The sequence below is a fragment of the Bufo gargarizans genome, chromosome 5 (genome assembly GCF_014858855.1).
Source record: "Bufo gargarizans isolate SCDJY-AF-19 chromosome 5, ASM1485885v1, whole genome shotgun sequence".
Taxonomy (NCBI): domain Eukaryota; kingdom Metazoa; phylum Chordata; class Amphibia; order Anura; family Bufonidae; genus Bufo; species Bufo gargarizans.
In genome coordinates this window covers 390,252,187-390,272,627 of record NC_058084.1, presented here as the reverse complement: position 1 = coordinate 390,272,627, position 20,441 = coordinate 390,252,187, and the positions used below count along the sequence as shown (strand labels likewise).

General features: G+C 43.1%; 1 protein-coding gene across 2 annotated transcripts in view; it reads right to left on the bottom strand.

Moving 5' to 3' along the window:
* Positions 1–20,441, bottom strand: part of AHR (aryl hydrocarbon receptor) — a 121,439-nt gene that overhangs the window by 55,255 nt on the left and 45,743 nt on the right. For both annotated transcript variants that reach the window (XM_044293146.1, XM_044293145.1), the window contains exon 3: positions 2,761–2,867. In XM_044293146.1, coding sequence (XP_044149081.1) covers positions 2,761–2,867 — 107 coding nt within the window. The remainder of the gene's footprint in view (positions 1–2,760; positions 2,868–20,441) is intronic.

The window sequence follows — 20,441 nt, the reverse complement described above, 5'->3', positions numbered from 1 at the left end:
GGGCATACGGGAAAGACATGCAAATAAGCAGAATCTGCCTTTTCAGCTGAAAAACCATTTGCATGGAAAATTTGATGTCTACACTACTCCTGAACAGAGCCATCTATTGGATTCATAGTCTTATGACAAGACTATTAGTAGTCTTGTCAGTAGACTATGAAACCAATAGATGGCGCTGTTCATCTTGTTGGGGTGCTAGTAAGTGGGGCACCCTGCTCAACAGTCTACACATCGTATAGCAGTCAGCCTTTTGCATGGAAAATTCGCAATAAAAATTTGTGATTAGAATATTTGCGATCTACACTACTAATGAACAGCGCCATCTATTGAATTCACAATCTTGTAATAAGACTATGAAACCAATAGATGGCGCTGTTCACGAGTCATTACAAGCAGGCCTATTAGTCCTCAGATACACTCCAGCAAGATTATATTACCGCAGATAAAGTGCTAGAAGATGTGTGAATGATAGCAGCAATCCGATATACACCTCAGTGTTAGCGCAGGCTATTTATTATAGGCTGAGTGCTACACGGTGTATGGACTCTGTTGAGCAGGGTGCTCCACTTACTAGCGCCCCAACAAGATGAACAGCGCCATCTATTGGTTTCAGAGTCTTAAGACAATACTATAAATCTTGTCATAAGACTATGAAACCAATAGATTGCGCTGTTCATGAGTCATGAACAGCGCCATCTATTGATTTTATAGCCCTATGACAAGACTATGAATCCAACAGATAGCGCTGTTCTTGAGTAGCGCAGATCGCAAATTTGTCTCTCTCATATGACCATGTTTATGCAAATAAGTTTTTACATGACAAAACTGTATAGAAAGGTTATTGAATATTATGTTAGAACAATCAAACTTTTTGTCACACTAATGATATTAATCTAGGTGTACAGGTTCACCCAAGCCATCCAACAGATGTGAAGCAACTTTGAGGCTTACTGGCTCTCATTCCAAACCAGCTCTCATCTGACGGTCTCATAGTGCACAAGGCTGACATTGTAAGGTATGCTGACTGTGATCTGTCTCATGGACAGATTGTTGGCTTTCATATACCTGGCTTTTGGCATATAGCTTGTGTGGTTGTCTATTGTATGTCATAGATAATAGGAGTCCAAGATGCATCCAGCCATCCTCTTAATGCTGTTTCCAAACCATTTTGATGGGTTTTCCATAAATTTCCAACCTTTTTTTGTGAACCAGACACCCTCTTCTCTTCGGAGCAGGGGGTGCCTGGGGTTTCCCCATTGACTTCCATTATGCTCGGGTGCTCGAGCATACTGATGTGTTCGGCCAGATGTGTGCTCGATCAACACTAATAGTAATCCCCTAATCCTGAGTTAGGCCTCTCACCTAGTTAAGCGGGTACTTTCTGCTCTGTACTGATTAGGGGCAATCACCCAGAAACAACTGTCTGCAGATGAGGTGCTGGTTTATTTAATATCCGAGCCATGTCTCAAGACCTATTTAAAGGGTTGAACCTTGATATAGGATAGATGCCTTACATCTGGTGGCATCAGAGGCAGAGCTTGCCAAGAGCTCCTTTGCATACCTTCTTCACCAAGTTGGAAGCATGTAATTGTCCAAAATGTCTGGGCATGCGGAAGCATTAATTTCCCTTCCCTGGAACTAAGGGGTGTAGGCCAAGCCCTGAGAAGACATCCCTTTACAGTTGGCACAATGTGGTCAGGCAGGTAACATTTGACTCTGCCAGATAGAGAAGAGTTATTCATCACTCCACAGAACACGTTTCCACTGCTCCAGAGTCCAGTGGTGATATGCTTTACACCATTCCATCCGATGCTTGACATTGTGCTTAGTGATAAAAGACTTGCATGGATTTGATCAGCCATGGAGACCCATAACAAAGCTTTTAACACACTGATGTGCTGATGTTAATGGCCGAGGAGGTTTGAACTCTGCAGTTATGGAGCCAGCAGAGCATTGGCATCTGTTATGCACTATAGAGAAGATTCATCAAACCTAGTGTAAAGTAGAACTGGCTTAGTTGCCCATAGAAACCAATCAGCTACCATCTTGTTACAACAGTGACAGGTTCCTATTACAGGAACTCGCTGAAATACAGTGAACTCTTTAGAATGACCCACTCTTTCGCAAATGTCTTTAAAGGCAGACTGCATGGCTAGGGGCTGGATTTTATACACCTGTGGCAATGGGACTGAATGCGGTGTGTCTCAATACTTTTTCCATATAAATGTACAGGAGGAAGAAAGATAGATCCTAAATTTAATTAAGCAACAACAATACATGATGGGTAAGTAGTGACAACTGTGCCCCTCAACAATGACATACAGCTGTGTCTTTACTGATCCTCTTGGCTGCGTATGTCCTGATGTGTGTGTTGTGAAATGACCAGCTTTTCAAAACCTGATTTTGTGATATTGTACAAGACATCTTTTCTATAGAAATGTACATGCAGCCACTATGTGGTTGTGTTGTGCATTAAAGTGTTGGATACTTTTGTTAGCATGTCACAATGTTATACTGAATTGGTTTCATGAGCCCTTAACCAAATGAGAGGTAAGTTATGGGGTGGAAACATCTGGATCGCAATGCTAGTTCTTCTCAATGACAAGAATCCAACCTGACGGATAAAGCACATTCATATTGATGTTTTGTACTTTTCCTACAGATACTGCAGGCTGTCATGAATTTTGCAGCCTTTCAGAACCAGTTTTTGACTAAAATTACTAGGAGGCAATACCAGCATGCAGAGAAGCGTTTTCATACCTGTAACAGAAGTTCTCCTTCCAGTAATCGCAAGTCTTCTTGCGGTTTGCCAGTCCGTCGATTGTCACTAATCCCGTTGCCATCTTTCTTGTAACTTTGTAGTGCAACTACAAAAGAAAAAACGACTGTATGAACACTATGCTGAAGTCCAAAGACAACCAGAGCAAAAACGGACAAAAATGTGGCTCAAGATAACTGGATTGTCCAGCTTTTCCTCTTTGTCAAGCCTCCATAGTTATGATCATGTTAGTTACCTTACATCTGGTGGCACTAGAGGCGCTCTTTCTTAGCTTTTTGAAAGGAAAGCTAATTTGCATACCTTTTTTATTTTTTTACCAAGAGGAGCATCACCTAGCCTATAAGGATGCCTTCACACGCGGCAGAAAAATCAGTTCCATTCACTTGAATGGGACTTGCAGAAATCCATGTGCTTGCTGCCCCATTCAAATGAATGGAACTGATTTTCAGTTGCAGAATTTTCTACCACAAAATCTGCTGCGTGTGAAGGCACCCTAAGACTCCTTATGCCTACCAGGCGCTCTCCGTAACAATAAATAGTACACCCTGAGAGCTGGATCGCTAGTGACACAACCATAAATGTATTTTGTCCAACCTGTTAGACACCATGAGATAAAATTAGAACTGCATGAAGCGAGACATTGACAACCGCTCAACTCCTTCAGCCAAAAAGGAAGTGCAAACAACAATGATGGGTATTATACATGTCCAGCAGATTAAGAATCGTGGGGCACGTACGTTTTTTTTCTACATGATATGAGTCACCCGTTGGTGTATCTTCAGCTTTATGAAGAGTTGTAGCTATGCATTGTGGTAAGGTACTATTACATAATCAGAAGAATTCTTGGCTAGCGCATCAGAAGATCTTAGTGACCTTGCCAAAAATGCTTACATCACATCTATAGAGAATTAAAGCATTGTGACAATTAAAAAAAAAAAAAGTCCTCTACTTATAAAACAAGACATCGCTAGTTTTATGCTGCCCAATCTGAGGACAGCATAAAGTGATGACAAACACCCTTAGTGAAACACTGGGTCACATACTTAAAGTGACCAAGTGATTTTGCCAACTTCTGTAGCAAAAAGCTAATAGAGACATCGTGCAGGGAAGTCCTCACTCATGATCTCCCGGCTGTCCACACCTCCCCGCAATGGGTAGATGGGGAGGGCCGGGAGCTCATGAATATGAGGACTACCTGGCATGTGTAGCTCAAATGTGAAAACCCAAGAGGTGCAGGACCACAAAGCAGGCGGGTGTGCACTGGCCAGAGGATTAGCTTGAGTGGTTGTGCCAGGCTCTGGAGTAAAGCCTGTCAAGCAAAAAAGGCAGCTGCCGGCTCCAGGAAGGCAAGGAAGAATTCTACATACAATGAGTAGGATAGAGGAAAGAGATGGAGCGAGGGCACTTTGCCAGGTAGTGTGTTCGATTAAGCATCAGGAGTACAAATTCAGGTGGTGGGTGCTTTATTGGCAATGCGTTTCGTCACTGGAATAGGGACTTTGTCAGGCCATGCAACGTAATAAACGGTTTGCATTTATAACAAAGAAGGCGGAAGGATAACAATAGTGCCGTCCATTTCATCTTTTTAGTTGCAGATCCGCTCATCTTCAGGGGCCTCTTCTGTCTAAAATGGCTGCATTGCTTCTCTGAAGATACTCCCAAAGCTTCACCGAATCGTATCCACTACAGGGCAAGCTTCAAATCTTTCCCCTATACAATGTGAGCCAAGCGCTGGAGCTGTTCAATACAGATTTTAGAAGAATGGCTGGGTCAATTCAAGTGACAGTTTTGCTAAGGGAATCTGTCACCACTTCATGCTGCCCGAGGACCGGAAGCGGAGAAGGATGCTCAGTCCTGGAACCAGAGCGGCGCCGACAGGTGTGTCTTTTATTAAACTCCTGCACCCTGCATGTGTGTGTGTATATATTCCACCACAGGTGAGACCAGCTGGAGGTACTCAGCCTGGCAGAAAGCACCTCCCAGAGTGTCAGCAAGGGGGAGTGTGTTACCTGTGGACAGAGGCCTGGAGGCTCTGTCTGTGTGGTCTCAGCTGGGCAGGGTTGAGGGACCACAAGGCTGGGAGATAGACTTGAGTTGGGTGACGAAGCGACGCCTGGGGAGGGTTGCAGGGCTATAGTCAGGCGGACTACTAAGCCCCAATCCCCCACAATAAACACTGAACTGGGGACAGTGGGCGTACTGGACTCTGTACAGCCAGAAGGCCGTGGGACCATGGCTGACAAAGCCGCATGGGTTCACAGGGTGTGCACTGTGACTTAGGCGAGTCAGAAACTTCATGTTTAGTTAGAGCCCCGCCGGGCAGGTGTTTATTTTGTATTATTTATGTTTGGTTTCCTGAGGTACAATAAATGCACTTTTTGGACATGAAACCTGGTGTCCTAAAGACGATTCTTGTGAGAATGACCCACGAATAAGAGACTATCCCTTACTATAACTATATATATATATATATATATATATATATATATATATATATATATATATATATATACACACACATACACACACACACACACACACACACACACAGTGGATATAAAAATTCTACACACCTCTGTTAAAATGTCAGGTTTCTGCGATGTATAATATTTTTTATTTTATTACAAAGATAAATCATTTCAGAACTTTTTCCACCAATGTGACCTATAAACTGTATCACTCAATTGAAAAAGAAACTGAAATTTTTTTAGGCGGAGGGAAGAAAAAAAAACAAAAAAAAAAAAAAACACTAAAATAATGTGGTTGCATAACTATGCACACCCTCTTAACTGGGGATGTAGGTAGCTGTGTTCAGAATTAAGCAATTACATTCAAAATCATGTTACATAGGAGTCAGCATACACCTGCCATCATCATTTAAAGTGCCTCTGATTAACCCCAAATAAAGTTCAGCTGCTCTAGTTGGTCTTTCCTGAAATTCTTAGTCACATCCCAAAGCAAAAGCCATGGTCCACAGAGAGCTTCCAAAGCATCAGAGGGATCTCATTGTTAAAAGGTATCAGTCAGGAGAAGGGTATAAAAGAATTTCCAAGGCATTAGATATAGCATGGAACACAGTGAAGACAGTCATCATCAAGTGGAGAAAATATGGCACAACAGTGACATTACTAAGAACTGGACGTCCCTCCAAAATTGATGAAAAGATGAGAAGAAAACTGGTTTGGGAGGCTACCAAGAGGCCTACAGCAACATTAAAGGAGCTGCAGGAATATCTGGCAAGTACTGGCTGTGTGGTACATGTGACAATCTCCCGTATTCTTCATATGTCTGGGCTATGGGGTAGAGTGGCAAGACGAAAGCCTTTTCTCACGAAGAAAAACATCCAAGCCAGGCTACATTTTTCAAAAACACATCTGAAGTCTCCCAAAAGCATGTGGGAAAAGGTGTTATGGTCTGATGAAACCAAGGTTGAACTTTTTGGCCATAATTCCAAAAGATATGTTTGGCGCAAAAACAACACTGCACATCACCAAAAGAACACCATACCCACAGTGAAGCATGGCGGTGGCAGCATCATGCCAAGGGGCTGTTTTTCTTCAGCTGGAACTGGGGCCTTAGTTACGCTAAAGGGAATTATGAAAAGTTCCAAATACCAGTCAATATTGGCACAAAACCTTCAGGCCTCTGCTAGAAAGCTGAACATGAAGAGGAACTTCATCTTTCAGCATGACAACGACCCAAAGCATACATCCAAATCAACAAAGGAATGGCTTCACCAGAAGAAGTCTAGAAGATGAAAGTTTTGGAATAGCCCAGCCACAGCCCAGACCTGAATCCGATAGAAAATCTGTGGGGTGATCTGAAGAGGGCTGTGCACAGGAGATGCCCCCACAATCTGACAGATTTGGAGTGTTTTTGCAAAGAAGAGTGGGCCAATCTTGCCAAGTCAAAATGTGCCATTCTGATAAACTCATACCCAAAAAGACTGAGTGCTGTAATAAAATTAAAAGGTGCTTCAATAAAGTATTAGTTTAAGGGTGTGCACACCTATGCAACTATATTATTTTATTTTTATATAATTTTCTTCCCTCTACCTAAAAGATTTCAGTTTGTTTTTTAATTGAGTTGTACAGTTTATAGGTCACATTAAAAGGTGGAAAAAGTTCTGAAATGATTTATCTTTGTCTAGTTAGTGTGTGTGTGTGTGTGTGTGTGTGTGTGTGTGTGTGTGTGTGTGTGTGTGTGTGTGTAAAAGCCCAGTTAAATTTAATTTATAAAATTAGATTTACCAAACCTCTATCAATTGCTTTTTAAGTTTTTGATCTCCTATCAGTTATCTCTTGGCTGTGTCTACTAACACTTTCACCACATCTTAGAAGATCAAAGCTGCTCATAATGGATTTAGAATCAAGATTATCTTTGCACACAAAAAATATTTCTGCTTTGTATATGGTAGAGACAAGTGAACAAAAACTAGAACTATTTCTTAAGTTACAACTGACCTTGTCACGTGAGGTAACTCGCTTCACAGGCAACTTACTTATAGACTTATAAATTGGTGTAAAAGACAGCAATGTAAAATGGGCAACAGTTAAAAACTGGTGTAAAATACAACATTAAAAAAAAAGGTGTAAACTAAGGCTTCCAACAAGCTATGAACAGTCCAATTTCCAGTAAAATTAAAGGGGTATGGCACCCAGAAATGTCTGACAGAAGTAGGTCCCAGAGGTGGGAACAGCACTTCTCTAAAAAAAACGGGGCCCCGAGAGTGAATGGACAGCATGTTGCCATGTGCGGTGTCCGCTCCATTCACTGCTATGGGACTCCTGAAAACAGCTGAGCAACCATGCTCTGCCATTTTTGGAGGTCCCCTAGCCTTGAATCAAGAGGACACCATGCATGTACACCGTCCCCCATGTTCACTGCAATGGGATTTCCAAAAATAGCCAAGCTCTGACTCTGCTATATTCCAAGGTGCCATAGCAATGAAAGGAGAACGCTGTGCAACTTCCTCTCCATTTATGGTGGGGCACCACCATAAATGCTAAAAATGTTTAAAGTTATTTAGATAAAGGATATTTCATTTTAGGAAACAGTACAGAAGCGATCTTCAAAAGTCTCCACGAGAGGTCATAAGATAAAACAAATGTGTACTTCCAGTACCATACCACATAACCTGAAGAAAAAGACATAGGGGGAGATTTAGCAATGCCATAAAACTGTCAAATTATGGTGCAAGCCATCTAATCACCATAACCTATAACTTTATGTGCTTCTTGTCACTTTTCTAAAGTGGCGGGGCTTAGCAAGGGCTAGAAAAGCTTTGTGATCCTTGTAGTACAGTAGGGTATCTACATTTTAGCAACTTTAGTCACTGGTGGGACTGGAACAGAATTTTCTGAACAACCACCTATTGAACACATACGATTGTATTAAACATATTATTAAAATACAATTAGAGAAGCTCTGAAATTTAATTAAAAATAGTCCAATATCTATCATTTGAATCCAAGGTCAACAACTTTTTGTAGGGCACGGTCAAGTGAAAAACCCCATAATGATCCATACCTGATACACTGGTGTCAATTAGATGGGCTCGTCATGAGGAGGATATGCACGGTGCACGTTTCTGAAGGTTGTACGCCTCCCGTAAGGGGATTTTTATTCACTCCAGAAACCCACGGCTTGGTAGAATTTGCTTTTTATTTGTTTTCAGCTGGAACCACAGATTATAAAATATTGAAGACTGACGTGTGCTAACATAGCTGGAAAATTCTATGAGGCAGACTTAAAAGATTTGTAGTCGCGACAGACTCTTAATATTGTTGTATCAACACTATAAATTATTTAAGACTTAAGGGAATAAAGATAAGCTTAGCCTTCCAACAGCATATTCCACTCAGGAAACCGCCGCAGAAAATGTGCTACAAACTAAGTAGCTGGAGTTTCACAGGTCGTAAAGGAGGCTGTCATTTCTAATATTTGGCTTTTTAATGGATCCAGATTCTTAAAGTAACCATTTAGGCTCAGGTACACATCCACGTCTTTCCGTGTGCTATACGTTTGTTTTTTTCCTTTTCCCCATGGAGGGCACACTGACCCATTCTTTTCTATGGGGCCATGTTCAGATCATTTTTTTTTGTGGATCATTGTGCCCAAATCACAAATCTCAGCACAAGTCGTATTCCTGCCTGTATTTACAGGGGAGAACAGCCCTTTCTATTGTTGGGAGCGAAAATAAAATAAATGGAATACACACAAAAACTATCTGGATTTTACGGCCATGAGACCTTAAAAGGACATCTGTCAGCAGTTTTGTACCTATGAGACTGGCTGACTCATTACATGTGCACTTGGCAGCTGAAGGCATCTGTGTTGGCCCCATGTTCATATGTGCCCACATTTCTGCGAAAAATTATGTTTTAATATATGCAAATGAGCCTCTAAGAGCAATGGGGGCATTGCCGTTACAACTAGAGACTCTGCTCTCTCTGCAACTGCTGCGTCCTCTGCACTTTTGACTGACCGGGCCAGGCAGTGAAATCATCATCACACCTAGTCCGGAAAACTAGAGTGCAGAGGACGTGGCAGTTGCAGAGAGAGCTGAGCCTCTAAGTGTAACGGCAACGCCCCCATTGCTCTTGGAGGCTCATTTGCATATATTAAAACATACTTTTTCTCAGCAATGTGGGCACATATGAACATGGGACCAACACAGATGCCTTCAGCTGCCAAGTGCACATGGAACAGGTCAGCCAGTGTCATAGGTACAAATCTGCTGACAGATGCCCTTTAATAAGGACTGGACAGTTCTCCTGACAAGTCTGTTTTGTTACTGGGGAATCTTTTCCTAAATGAATAGTGTTGTTTCTCAGTTATTGATCCAAGGACTGTATGGAAAATGGAAAACTGTATGCCATCAATCCAAAGGGTTGTGTCCCTACACACTGATACTACCAGCACTGATTGGACAGTCTTAGGGTACAGGCAGTTGGTGCTGCCAGCCGCACATGTCCACGCCATGTATACCCATGAAGCCAATGACTGTATGACTTTTGCGGTAAAATCGTGCTGCCGATAGCTGCCATGGGTGGGCAAGCTTGGCTGCATGCCACCAGCTGCACCATCTGGCTGTTCCCTCCGACTGCATAGGGACACACCCACAACTGTTAACATCCAGTTGGCAATTTATTAATTCATTTCGAGGAGAAATAACCGGGAAATTAACAACAAAAGCCTTAATGTCCAGGTCTTAAAGGCTCTTAAAGACCAAACATTTTCTCTCAATTTTGTGGATGTGGTCGTTTTACAGTCTATTTCATGGGCTACCAAAATAATTGTGTGTGTTTCCCCCCCCCCCCCCCCAACAACATGTAAGGGGTGTTTCATTAATACAAGGTGGGAGAATGTGTACAGAAGCTAAAACCCACTGTATATGTGGCAATACAAAACCATGGGGAAGGCAAGGGTTACCAGAACATGCAAATCTGCAGCCAACATGGAGGGAACTGCTACGGCTGTAAGGAATACACAGGCTGGACATTGTGGAACATCTCCCTGGTGGATAAAGAGGACACCATGCATCTAGAGGAGTCAGGGCTTCTTCCAAGGCATGCAGGTGTGTCGCTAACAATAAAGAGCCGCTCAATACAGACACACTGTACGTAAAACTGCTCATCAATAATAAAAGTAAAGCAGCTGCAACACTACAATACTAATGTGACCAGTGCATAACAAATACGTAACACAACCATAAAATAGCTTGAAATAACATTGCTGCGATACCTCTAAAATGACAAATGGGCAATTTAGTCCAATACAGTAGATCTGTCAATACGGAAGTAAAATGTTAGGCGTGTTTCATGCAGATTTCCAGATAACGAGCGGTGCATAGTACTCTGAAAGGAAACCGTAATAATCCACACAGTGTGAGAAATGGATTCGAGAAGGGGTTAAAGGTTATTCGGCTGTCCTCGGGGGGAAAAAAAAGCCACATTTCCTGTAATGTAGTCTATGGACAGTAAAAATACAAGGTAAACTTACATTTCCGAGTTCCGATTTTAACTCTGCTCATTATCTCTGACACTGCAGCCTTTTAATATACATGACAGACATTTCCTCCAGCTCTGCAATTCATACTTCTTTTAGAAATCTACGACCATGACAAAAAAAGCCCGGCTCAAGCAGTGAACCCTACCCCAAAGAAAATGTACTTGTGGGAACTTACATTTACTCGTGAATAGAAGCCGGGGAATATATTTACTGACCATAATCTAATAACTGTGGTATTGGCATACTGCTTAAAGGGAGTCACCTACTTGGAGCGCTTTACACCGCTCAGATCACGTTATAGCACAGTCGCCCAACACAGAAATATCTTTATTGTGTCTTTCTCACGTCCAGAAGCTGATATTTAAAAAAAAACACTTTATAAAGATATGCAGAATAGGTCCCGCAAGTGCCAGAGGTGGTGCTATGGCCGCAAATGTCCAGGCCCCTCTGATGTGCAAGCATAACCGTTCCACTTGCAGTCCTCTGGCCCACCCTCATCTCCTACTTTATCCTCCTCCTCTGGCTTAGATCTTGTGCAAGCACCAGTCACCGCTGGACCTTGTTATGCCCACTATAGGCAGAGGCACGGATCTTAACAGTGCGCATTCACGGCCCTACGCTCGCATAAGATCTCTAAGCCAGAGGAGGAGGATAAAGTAGGAAGGTGGGCCAGAGGACTGCAAGGGGAGCGGATATGCCGACACATCAGAGAGAGGTCTGGACTTCTTGGCTAAAGGAGTCAAGACGCTCCAACCAGTGCTGCTCTCTGCGGCTCCAACCCACTCGAGTGCCTGGTAATGAAAGGATTGATCAGTGGGAGCACTGGGAATAAGTGCCACAAAATCTGATACTGATGGACTATCCTAAGACTAGAACATCAGTATCAGGCAAAGTTCACATGGCAAAATCCGCAGAAGAAGAAATCAGTAGCAGATTAGTAGCTAAAAACTGTTGTTTCTGAGGGCAGATTTCTAATTTGATGGTGGATTTAGAGGAGCATTACAAGCGCTTTAGAACAGTATTTGGTTGAGGATTTAGAAGGGGTTTTGCCAGTGGTTTTGTTATGTGGCACTTGGTTGGGATATAATTCTGAAGTGTTTTTGGAAATGCTGTTCAAAGCGCTTCTAAAACTGCTAGTATTTTTTTCTGCTTCCCCATTCACTTCAATACAAAATCCACTAACAATCCACTTCTAGGAAGTAACATGCCACTTCAGAAGCGGATGTCATATGCACATGGTGATGTTTTTTCCACTGAAGTCCATGAAAAGCTATTGATGGCGGAAAACGCCAGTTTACAGCTATCAAATCCGCTGCAGATTTAATTAGTGTGAACATGACTTCAAAGTCGCAGAAAACCCCTTTAAAAGGGAACCTGTCACCGGGATTTTGTGTCTAGAGCTGAGGACATGGGTTTCTAGATGGCCGCTAGCACATCCGCAATACCCAGTCCCCATAGCTCTGTGTGCTTTTATTGTGTAAAATAAACGATTTGATACATATGCAAATTAACAAAAAGGCATTTCTTACTTGTGTGACCAGAAGAGAGTCATATTTTCAAGCTCTGATTCATCTCAGGTTAATTTGCATATGTATCAAATTGGTTTTTATACACTATAAAAGCACACAGAGCTATGGGGACTGGGTATTGCGGATGTGCTAGTGGCCATCTAGTAACCCATGTCCTCAGCTCTATACCCAAAATCCTGGCGACAGGTTCCCTTTAATCGCCTCTGGACCACCTAACGCAGGATCGCGGTCCGGAGGCGGCTGTCTCAGGCAGAGTGACGCATCTATGCGTCATCTCGCGAGACTTCCTGTGACCGCGTGCACACAGGCGCGCGCGTTCACAGGATCGGAAGGTGAGCGAGTGGATCTACAGCCTGCCAGCGGCGATTGTTCGCTGGCAGGCTGTAGATGCGATTTTTTTAACCCCCAACAGGTATATTAGACGCTGTTTTGATAACAGCGTCTAATATACCTGCTACTTGGTCCTCTGGTGGTCCCTTTTGCTTGGGTCGACCACCAGAGGACACAGGCAGCTCAGTAATAAGTAGCACCAATCACCCCCCCCCCCATCACTTATTAACCCCTGATCCCCCCCATATAGACTTCCTGATCACCCCCCTGTAAGGCTCCATTAAGACGTCCGTATGTGTTTTACAGATCCACGGATCCATAAAACACATACGGACGTCTGAATGGAGCCTTACAGGGGGGTGATCTTCCCATATAGACTCCCTGATCATCCCCCTGTCATTGATCACCCCCCTGTAAGGCTCCATTGATCAATGACAGGGGGGTGATCACCCCATATAGACTCCCTGATCACCCCCCTGTAAGGCTCCATTCAGACGTCCGTATGTGTTTTGCGGATCCGTGGATCCGCAGAACACGGACACCGCGGATCCGCAAAACACATACGGACGTCTGAATGGAGCCTTACAGGGGGGTGATCACCCCATATAGACTCCCTGATCACCCCCCTGTCATTGATCACCCTCCTGTAATGCTCCATTTAGACATTTGTTTGGCACAAGTTAGTGGAAATAGATTTTTTTTGGTTTGTTTTAGTTTTTTTCTTACAAAGTCTCATATTCCACTAACTTGTGTCAAAAAATAAAATCTCACATGAGCTCACCATACCCCTCACGGAATCCAAATGCGTAACATTTAGACATTTATATTCCAGACGACTTCTCACGCTTTAGGGCCCCTAAAATGCCAGGGCAGTATAAATACCCCACATGTGACCCCATTTCGGAAAGAAGACACCCCAAGGTATTCGCTGAGGGGCATATTGAGTCCATGAAAGATTGAACTTTTTGTCCCAAGTTAGCGGAACTTCTATGAACTTGCCATGCCCCTCATTGAATACCTTGTGGTGTCTTCTTTCCAAAATGGGGTCACATGTGGGCTATTTATACTGCCCTGGCATTTTAGGGGCCCTAAAGCGTGAGAAGAAGTCTGGGATCCAAATGTCTAAAAATGCCCTCCTTAAAATGAATTTGGGCCCCTTTGCGCATCTAGGCTGCAAAAAAGTGTCACACATGTGGTATCGCCGTACTCAGGAGAAGTTGGGCAATGTGTTTTGGGGTGTCATTTTACATATACCCATGCTGGGTGAGAAAAATATCCAAATGCCAACTTTGTATAAAAAAAAAAAAAAAAAAAAAAAAAGGGAAAAGTTGTCTTTTGCCGAGATATTTTTCACCCAGCATGGGTATATGTAAAATGACACCCCAAAACCCAAAACACATTGCCCAACTTCTCCTGAGTACGGCGATACCACATGTGACACTTTTTTGCAGCCTAGGTGGGCAAAGGGGCCCACATTCCAAAGAGCACCTTTAGGATTTCACAGGGCATTTTTTATTTTATTTTTTTACACATTTTGATTTCAAACTACTTCTCACACATTAGGGCCCCTAAAATGCCAGGGCAGTATAACTACCCCTCAAGTGACCCCATTTTGGAAAGAAGACACCCCAAGGTATTTCGTGATGGGCATAGTGAGTTCATGGAAGTTTTTATTTTTTGTCACAAGTTAGTGGAATATGAGACTTTGTAAGAAAAAAAGAAAAAAAAAACACAACATTTTCTGCTAACTTGTGACAAAAAATTAAAACTTCCATGAACTCACTATGTCCATCAGCGAATACCTTAGGGTGTCTACTTTCCTAAATGGGGTCATTTGTGGGTTTTTTCTACTGTCTGGGCATTGTAGAACCTCAGGAAACATGACAGGTGCTCAGAAAGTCAGAGCTGCTTCAAAAAGTGGAAATTCACATTTTTGTACCATAGTTTGTAAACGCTATAACTTTTACCCAAACATTTTTTTTTTTAAATCAAAGACATGTAGAACAATAAATTTAGAGAAAAATTTATATATAGATGTCATTTTTTTGAAAAATTTTACAACTGAAAGTGAAAAATGTCATTTTCCCCCCAAAATTTTTATTAATAACAAAAAAAGTAAAAATGTCAGCAGCAATGAAATACCACCAAATGAAAGCTCTATTAGTGAAAAGAAAAGGAGGTAAAATTCATTTGGGTGGTAAGTTGCATGACCGAGCAATAAACGGTGAAAGTAGTGTAGTGCAGAATTGTAAAAAGTGGTCTGGTCATTAAGGGGGTTTAAGCTAGCGGGGCTGAGGTGGTTAAGGATACAGCAGTAGAGGTGCCATATACTCTGACCTGTTAGGGACGCTTTACTGTCCCTGGCCAGAATTGCTGCTCCATTTGTCGATGGTGACTTTGCCGCATCCAAGGAGCAGCCCATGTTCAGCCCATGAAAGTTTTCCACCATTGTTTGGTCTAGATGTGAGTAGATATCAGCTCCTCCTTCTACAAACAACTTTAGACGGCTGTATGGCTAGGTTCTCATATGCATTGTGTACTCCGGCAGTGGAACAGACTGCTGGAGTTCACCATAATCAGGTTAGCCAGACACTGCCGCACGCTGCAGGATCCCCATTGACAATAATGGCATCCGATGGGAAACCAGCCACTTTCCGGCACAAATGCTGGCTTTTGGCCAGACAAAAAATACTGCACGTAGATGCCAGAAAGCCGCCAGCTTCCCATTGGGTTCCATTATAGTCAATGGGGCGTTAAGCAGTGGTATCCCAATATACCAGATATGGTGAACTCCGGCCGTCTGTTCCTCTGCCAGAACAAACTGTTGAGTTCATAATAAATAGGTGAATGTCCCCTTAGGAACAGCATAAAGGACAGGGCAACAATCGCCTAACTTCATCAACAGGAAACAGAACAAATAATAGACTAAGCCCATTTTCTGGGTACATGTTTGTGCATACCATACTAGCTAAGTAAATGAGATTTTTAAAATGTTCCATGTGGAATTTGATGTGCGGTGCAAACTTAGAAATTTCCAGCTCAAGATCGGTTTATGCAGATTTTCAGTGTGGATTTTATCCTAACCAATGCAAAGTGTGCGATCTGGAGCAAATTGGCATCCAAATCCATTACAAAAGTAACACATGCGGATTATGGGGTGGAAACACTATACAGCCTAGAGGAGTCTCAGAGGATGACAGCATACACCAAGCTAAAGGCCTGTTCATGTCATGTATTGGCCCCTACGTCTGCATGTGGGTTGGGTAAGCTCCCAACGTAATATGCTGCACACTCCGGCAGGCCACCATTAACAAGAGTGTCACAAGAGTGTCCTTTTGTTATAGGTTGGGATACCTCTGAATACATTCTTGTGATGTAATAGTATGTGATGGTGTAAAGGAATGTTATTCCCCAAGAGGCAGGGGGATTGGTCAAAAACTCTACTAGGAAATTACCCAGTGGGCCAATGCCCTCCTGAAGGCCGCCAGCCAGGTTAAGATCTGATGGTCTCAGCATTAAATAATTTCGTATAATGTAGAGAGAATCTGAATCGCACCTCCTCATTACTATACTAATGACTACTGTACGTATTTTGCAGCATTTCTATTGATAAAACATGGCTATACAGCACAAGTATCAAACATTTGCTGTGCCCTAAAAGAGGCATTAGTATACAGTTTGATCAAAGAGCATAGGCCCACTTACCGCGACAAGGTTGCCTCTTGTTAAGTGGGAACCTACTCTATCCATAGCGCAGTGCCGTGCGGCGACAACCGCGCCTCCACACCGCACCAGCAGGCAATGGGATCCAGCAGCCACAATGCGGCCCCACCGTGAGGCAGAGCCACCTAGGCCTCGGATCCCATCACTCCACCAGCACGGCACAGAAGCAGCGGCGGCCACCGTCCAGCGCCGCATGTGAACTGGTGCAAAGGGATCACCTGTTCACAGCTTCTCAGGGTTGCCTCATTATACGAATCAGCATTAAATAATGTAGAAGCATCAGGCACATACGCACATGGCCAGCGGCCACAGGTGCCCTCCTAAATTCAACTGTATTGCTTTCCTCAGGACAATGATACCGCGTCATACTGTGGCACTAGTTGCAGTAGATTGTGATGCACTGTTATTTGGTTCTGCTGGGGCGGTATTTGGTTCTGCACTACGGTATTGCTGGCCCTGTCTACTTGTGTTGCCCTGTTGGTCACCCAGTACAATTATAGGCCGTTCCTATGCTGACGCGATATCTTGGTTAGAACATGACAACTATCATTTTCATTGCAGCTGTTTGAAAGGGCCGGCCTTCTCACAGCCCACCAAGCACAGTGCTGTACATGGTATAGTGGCTGTACTTGGTATTGCAGCACAGGCACTTTCACTTAAAGGAAACCTGTCACCGTGATTTTGCGCATAGAGCTGGGGACATGGGCTGCTAGATGGCCACTAGCACATCTGCAGTACCCAGGTCCCATAGCTCTGTGTGCTTTTATTGTGTTAAAAAAACTTTTTGATTGATATGCAAATTACCTGATATGAGTCCTGTAGTCGGAGATGAGTCAAGCGGAAAGGAGCCCAGCACCGCCCCGCGTCCTCCGAATCTCCTCCTTGCTGGCTGACGTCACAGAGCTGGAGCGCCGAAATCTCGCGATGCGCGAGCTAGCGCATGCGCAGTGTCGGCATCATGTTCATTCCCTGTGCTGGCATCAGCACAGGGAACGTCACAGCGCTCCAGCTCTGTGACGTCAGCCAGCAAGGAGGAGATTCGGAGGACGCGGGCGGTGCTGGGCTCCTTTCCGCTTGACTCATCTCCGGCTACAGGACTCATGTCAGGTCATTTGCATATCAATCAAAACATTTTTTAACACAATAAAAGCGCAGAGAGCTATGGGACTTGGGTACTGCAGATGTGCTAGCGGCAATCTAGCAGCCCATGTCCCCAGCTCTATGCGCAAAATCATGGTGACAGGTTCCCTTTAAATGGGACTGAGCTGCCAATAGGCCATGAGACCAATGAATGTGATGTCACTGGCCTAGGAAGAGGTGCGCCAGGGATGGGATCCCTATCCATCTAATATAGATGACAGATTCTGAGAAAACTGTGTGTAAAACTAAAAGCACAGAAAAAGGGTAAAAATTCTTTTTAGGCCTCCTGCACACGAACGTGTGCGCCCCGTGGCCATGCTGCAGCCCGAAAATTGTGGGCTGCAATGCACGATCACCGATCCGCCCGTTCTGCAAAAAGATAGAACATGTTCTATTTTTTTGCAGAACAGAAGTACGGGACGTAACCCCATTGAAGCACTCTGTAGTGCTTCCGTAGGGTTCCGTTCCATGCTTTCGTTCCGCATCTCCGGACCTATTGAAGTGAATGGGTCCGCATCAGTGATGCGGAATGACCACGTAATAGCGCACGTGTATTGCGGATCCGCAAATGCAGTCCGGAATATGGCAACGGGCAGCACACGTTTGTGTGCAGGAGGCCTTAATCTTCCCAATATCTGAGACTGTGGTCCCGTGTACTGAAAAAGGCTTTGCAACCAAATAATATGCAGACTAAAGCAAACTGTCTTGTTTATGAATGCAAAAAGAATAATTTAACCCCTTAACAACCAATAACAATTGTATATCAGGGTTGAAAGGGAGTGTATGAAGCCGATGTAATAGGATAACCGCAAAATGATAATACACTGCAATGCATAAGTACTGCAGTGTATTGTGCAATCAACCATCACAGGGGTCTTTCCATGTGCAGTGGTGCCCCAGCCCCCTGCTCTGCAGAACGGCAGCATAGCTCCATTCAAGTGAACGGGGCCATGCAGCAATTTCTTGCACTGAATGCGGTCTCTTCATTCTCAGGAATGGTGGGGGTCCCAGAGGTTTTGGTTTCTGACAGGCTTCTTTAACACGAGAAATATGGATTATGCCAGGATCTGTTCAAGGAAAACCTGATGGTCTTGCTCACACGTTGAATCAGTTTTTTTTTATTGCAATTGAGTTCTGTGTGCGTTTTTTCCCATCCGGATTGTATCCGAATTGCATACGTTTTTCACGTGCATGAAGAAAAACGGAATCTACATCTCCTAGCATGCCTTCAGTTTTTCACACAAGACCCATTTACTTCTATAGAGCCAGAGCTGCGTGTAAAACACATATTAAAGAACATATTAAAAATGATGTGTGAAAAACAATGCTCAGGTGCACAGACCCATTGAAAAGAATGGGTCAGGATTCACTACACGCATCCGGATGGAAAACTCACTTGTATAAGAGGCCTTGTTTTTTTAATCTAAAGGCAGTAGACAAGGGATTAGAGTTTTGCCTCCTATTTAATCTACTATTGGCTTTAGGGGAGAGAAAAAAAAAAAAAAAAAAAAAACAACCAAAAATTGCACGTTAGAATACAACCTAAAAACTGTCCCAAAAAGTTAACACTTAAAGGGTAACTAACATTTTGTATAACTTTATTTAAAAACATTCTAAAATGCCCTAAAAATATTCTTTGTAATATGCTGCAAAAATAGGCACCTGAGGTTCAAGGTTCAATGCTTTTCACCGTTTGGAACCCGAACACCAGTACACCGCTGACATGTCGCTCTGTAGGAATAGGGGCGGCAGTGAGCGCTGTACTGGCAGGAACACACATTGCTGCTCTTTGTTCTTCTCGCTACGCCCAGCTAACAGCGAAGAAAACCCTTCCCCAATGGGCTATGCCAAGATTAAGCGGAACGGAAAGGGCACAAGCAGCGATGTGCGTTCCTGCCATATGTACGGATTTCAGAGCACTATAGACCTTCAAGTAACCATTTTTTGCAGTAAAATCGATAATGCATATTACCAAAATGAGTTTTTGGCCATTTCAAATATCTTTAAATAAAGTTGTACATAAGGTTAGCCATCCTTCAAAATATGGAAGAAAAAAAAAATTATAATACACTGGACAAAACATTGTTACTTCATTGTATGGAGACAAAAAATATCTATACATAGTGTTGTGGGGGGTTTTCTTTAAAAAATAAATAAATAAATAAATAAAAAAAGACGTGCAATACATTATTTTTTTCTAAATAAAAATGTATTTGCAGGGATATGGCCCAAACAACCATGGCGTATATATACGGTAGTTTTATGCTCTGATATATTTGTTATGTTCTGACTCTTATCCTGTTAAATGAACTTGGAGGCAGGAAAGCAAACGTTCAATCGGGGCTCACAGGGTATGAAGACTTTTTCCTTTTGTCCTGATGTTCCAAGGTTACTGGAGTAGCAGAAATAGAAAGATGTTCTAACATAAAGAGATTACAAGGTTAGGCAAGGATACTAGACGCAGGAACCTGCAGGATGGCAGCCTGCATCACCTCAGGATAACCTCTGCCCAACCCAGGCTTCTTGCTCCACAGAGTCAATAAGGACAAATACTTAACATGGTAGCCACATAAGTGCACCATAGGAGGATGATGACGAGAATGATGTATAGTCTTGTGTACACGCAGCCTTACCCTTAGGGCCTCGATGCGCTTAGCTGGCTAATTCAACAAGGGAGAAAAAAAAGAAGAAGGCATGACACTTTGCCATTGGCCACAAAGGCCAAGAGAATAAGGCACCTATTCCAGAGACCAATTTCCTAGCACTTGGAGAATCAAGAAAAAGAGAAGGAAGGTAGGGGATCTCAAGGTTCAAAGGGTTCGGATGAGATATAGAGAACGTGAAGAGAACAAAATTAATAAACGTGAGGAAAAGGTATCTTTAAAATAGAAAGGACATTACCAACCGTGACTTTATAGACAAAAATT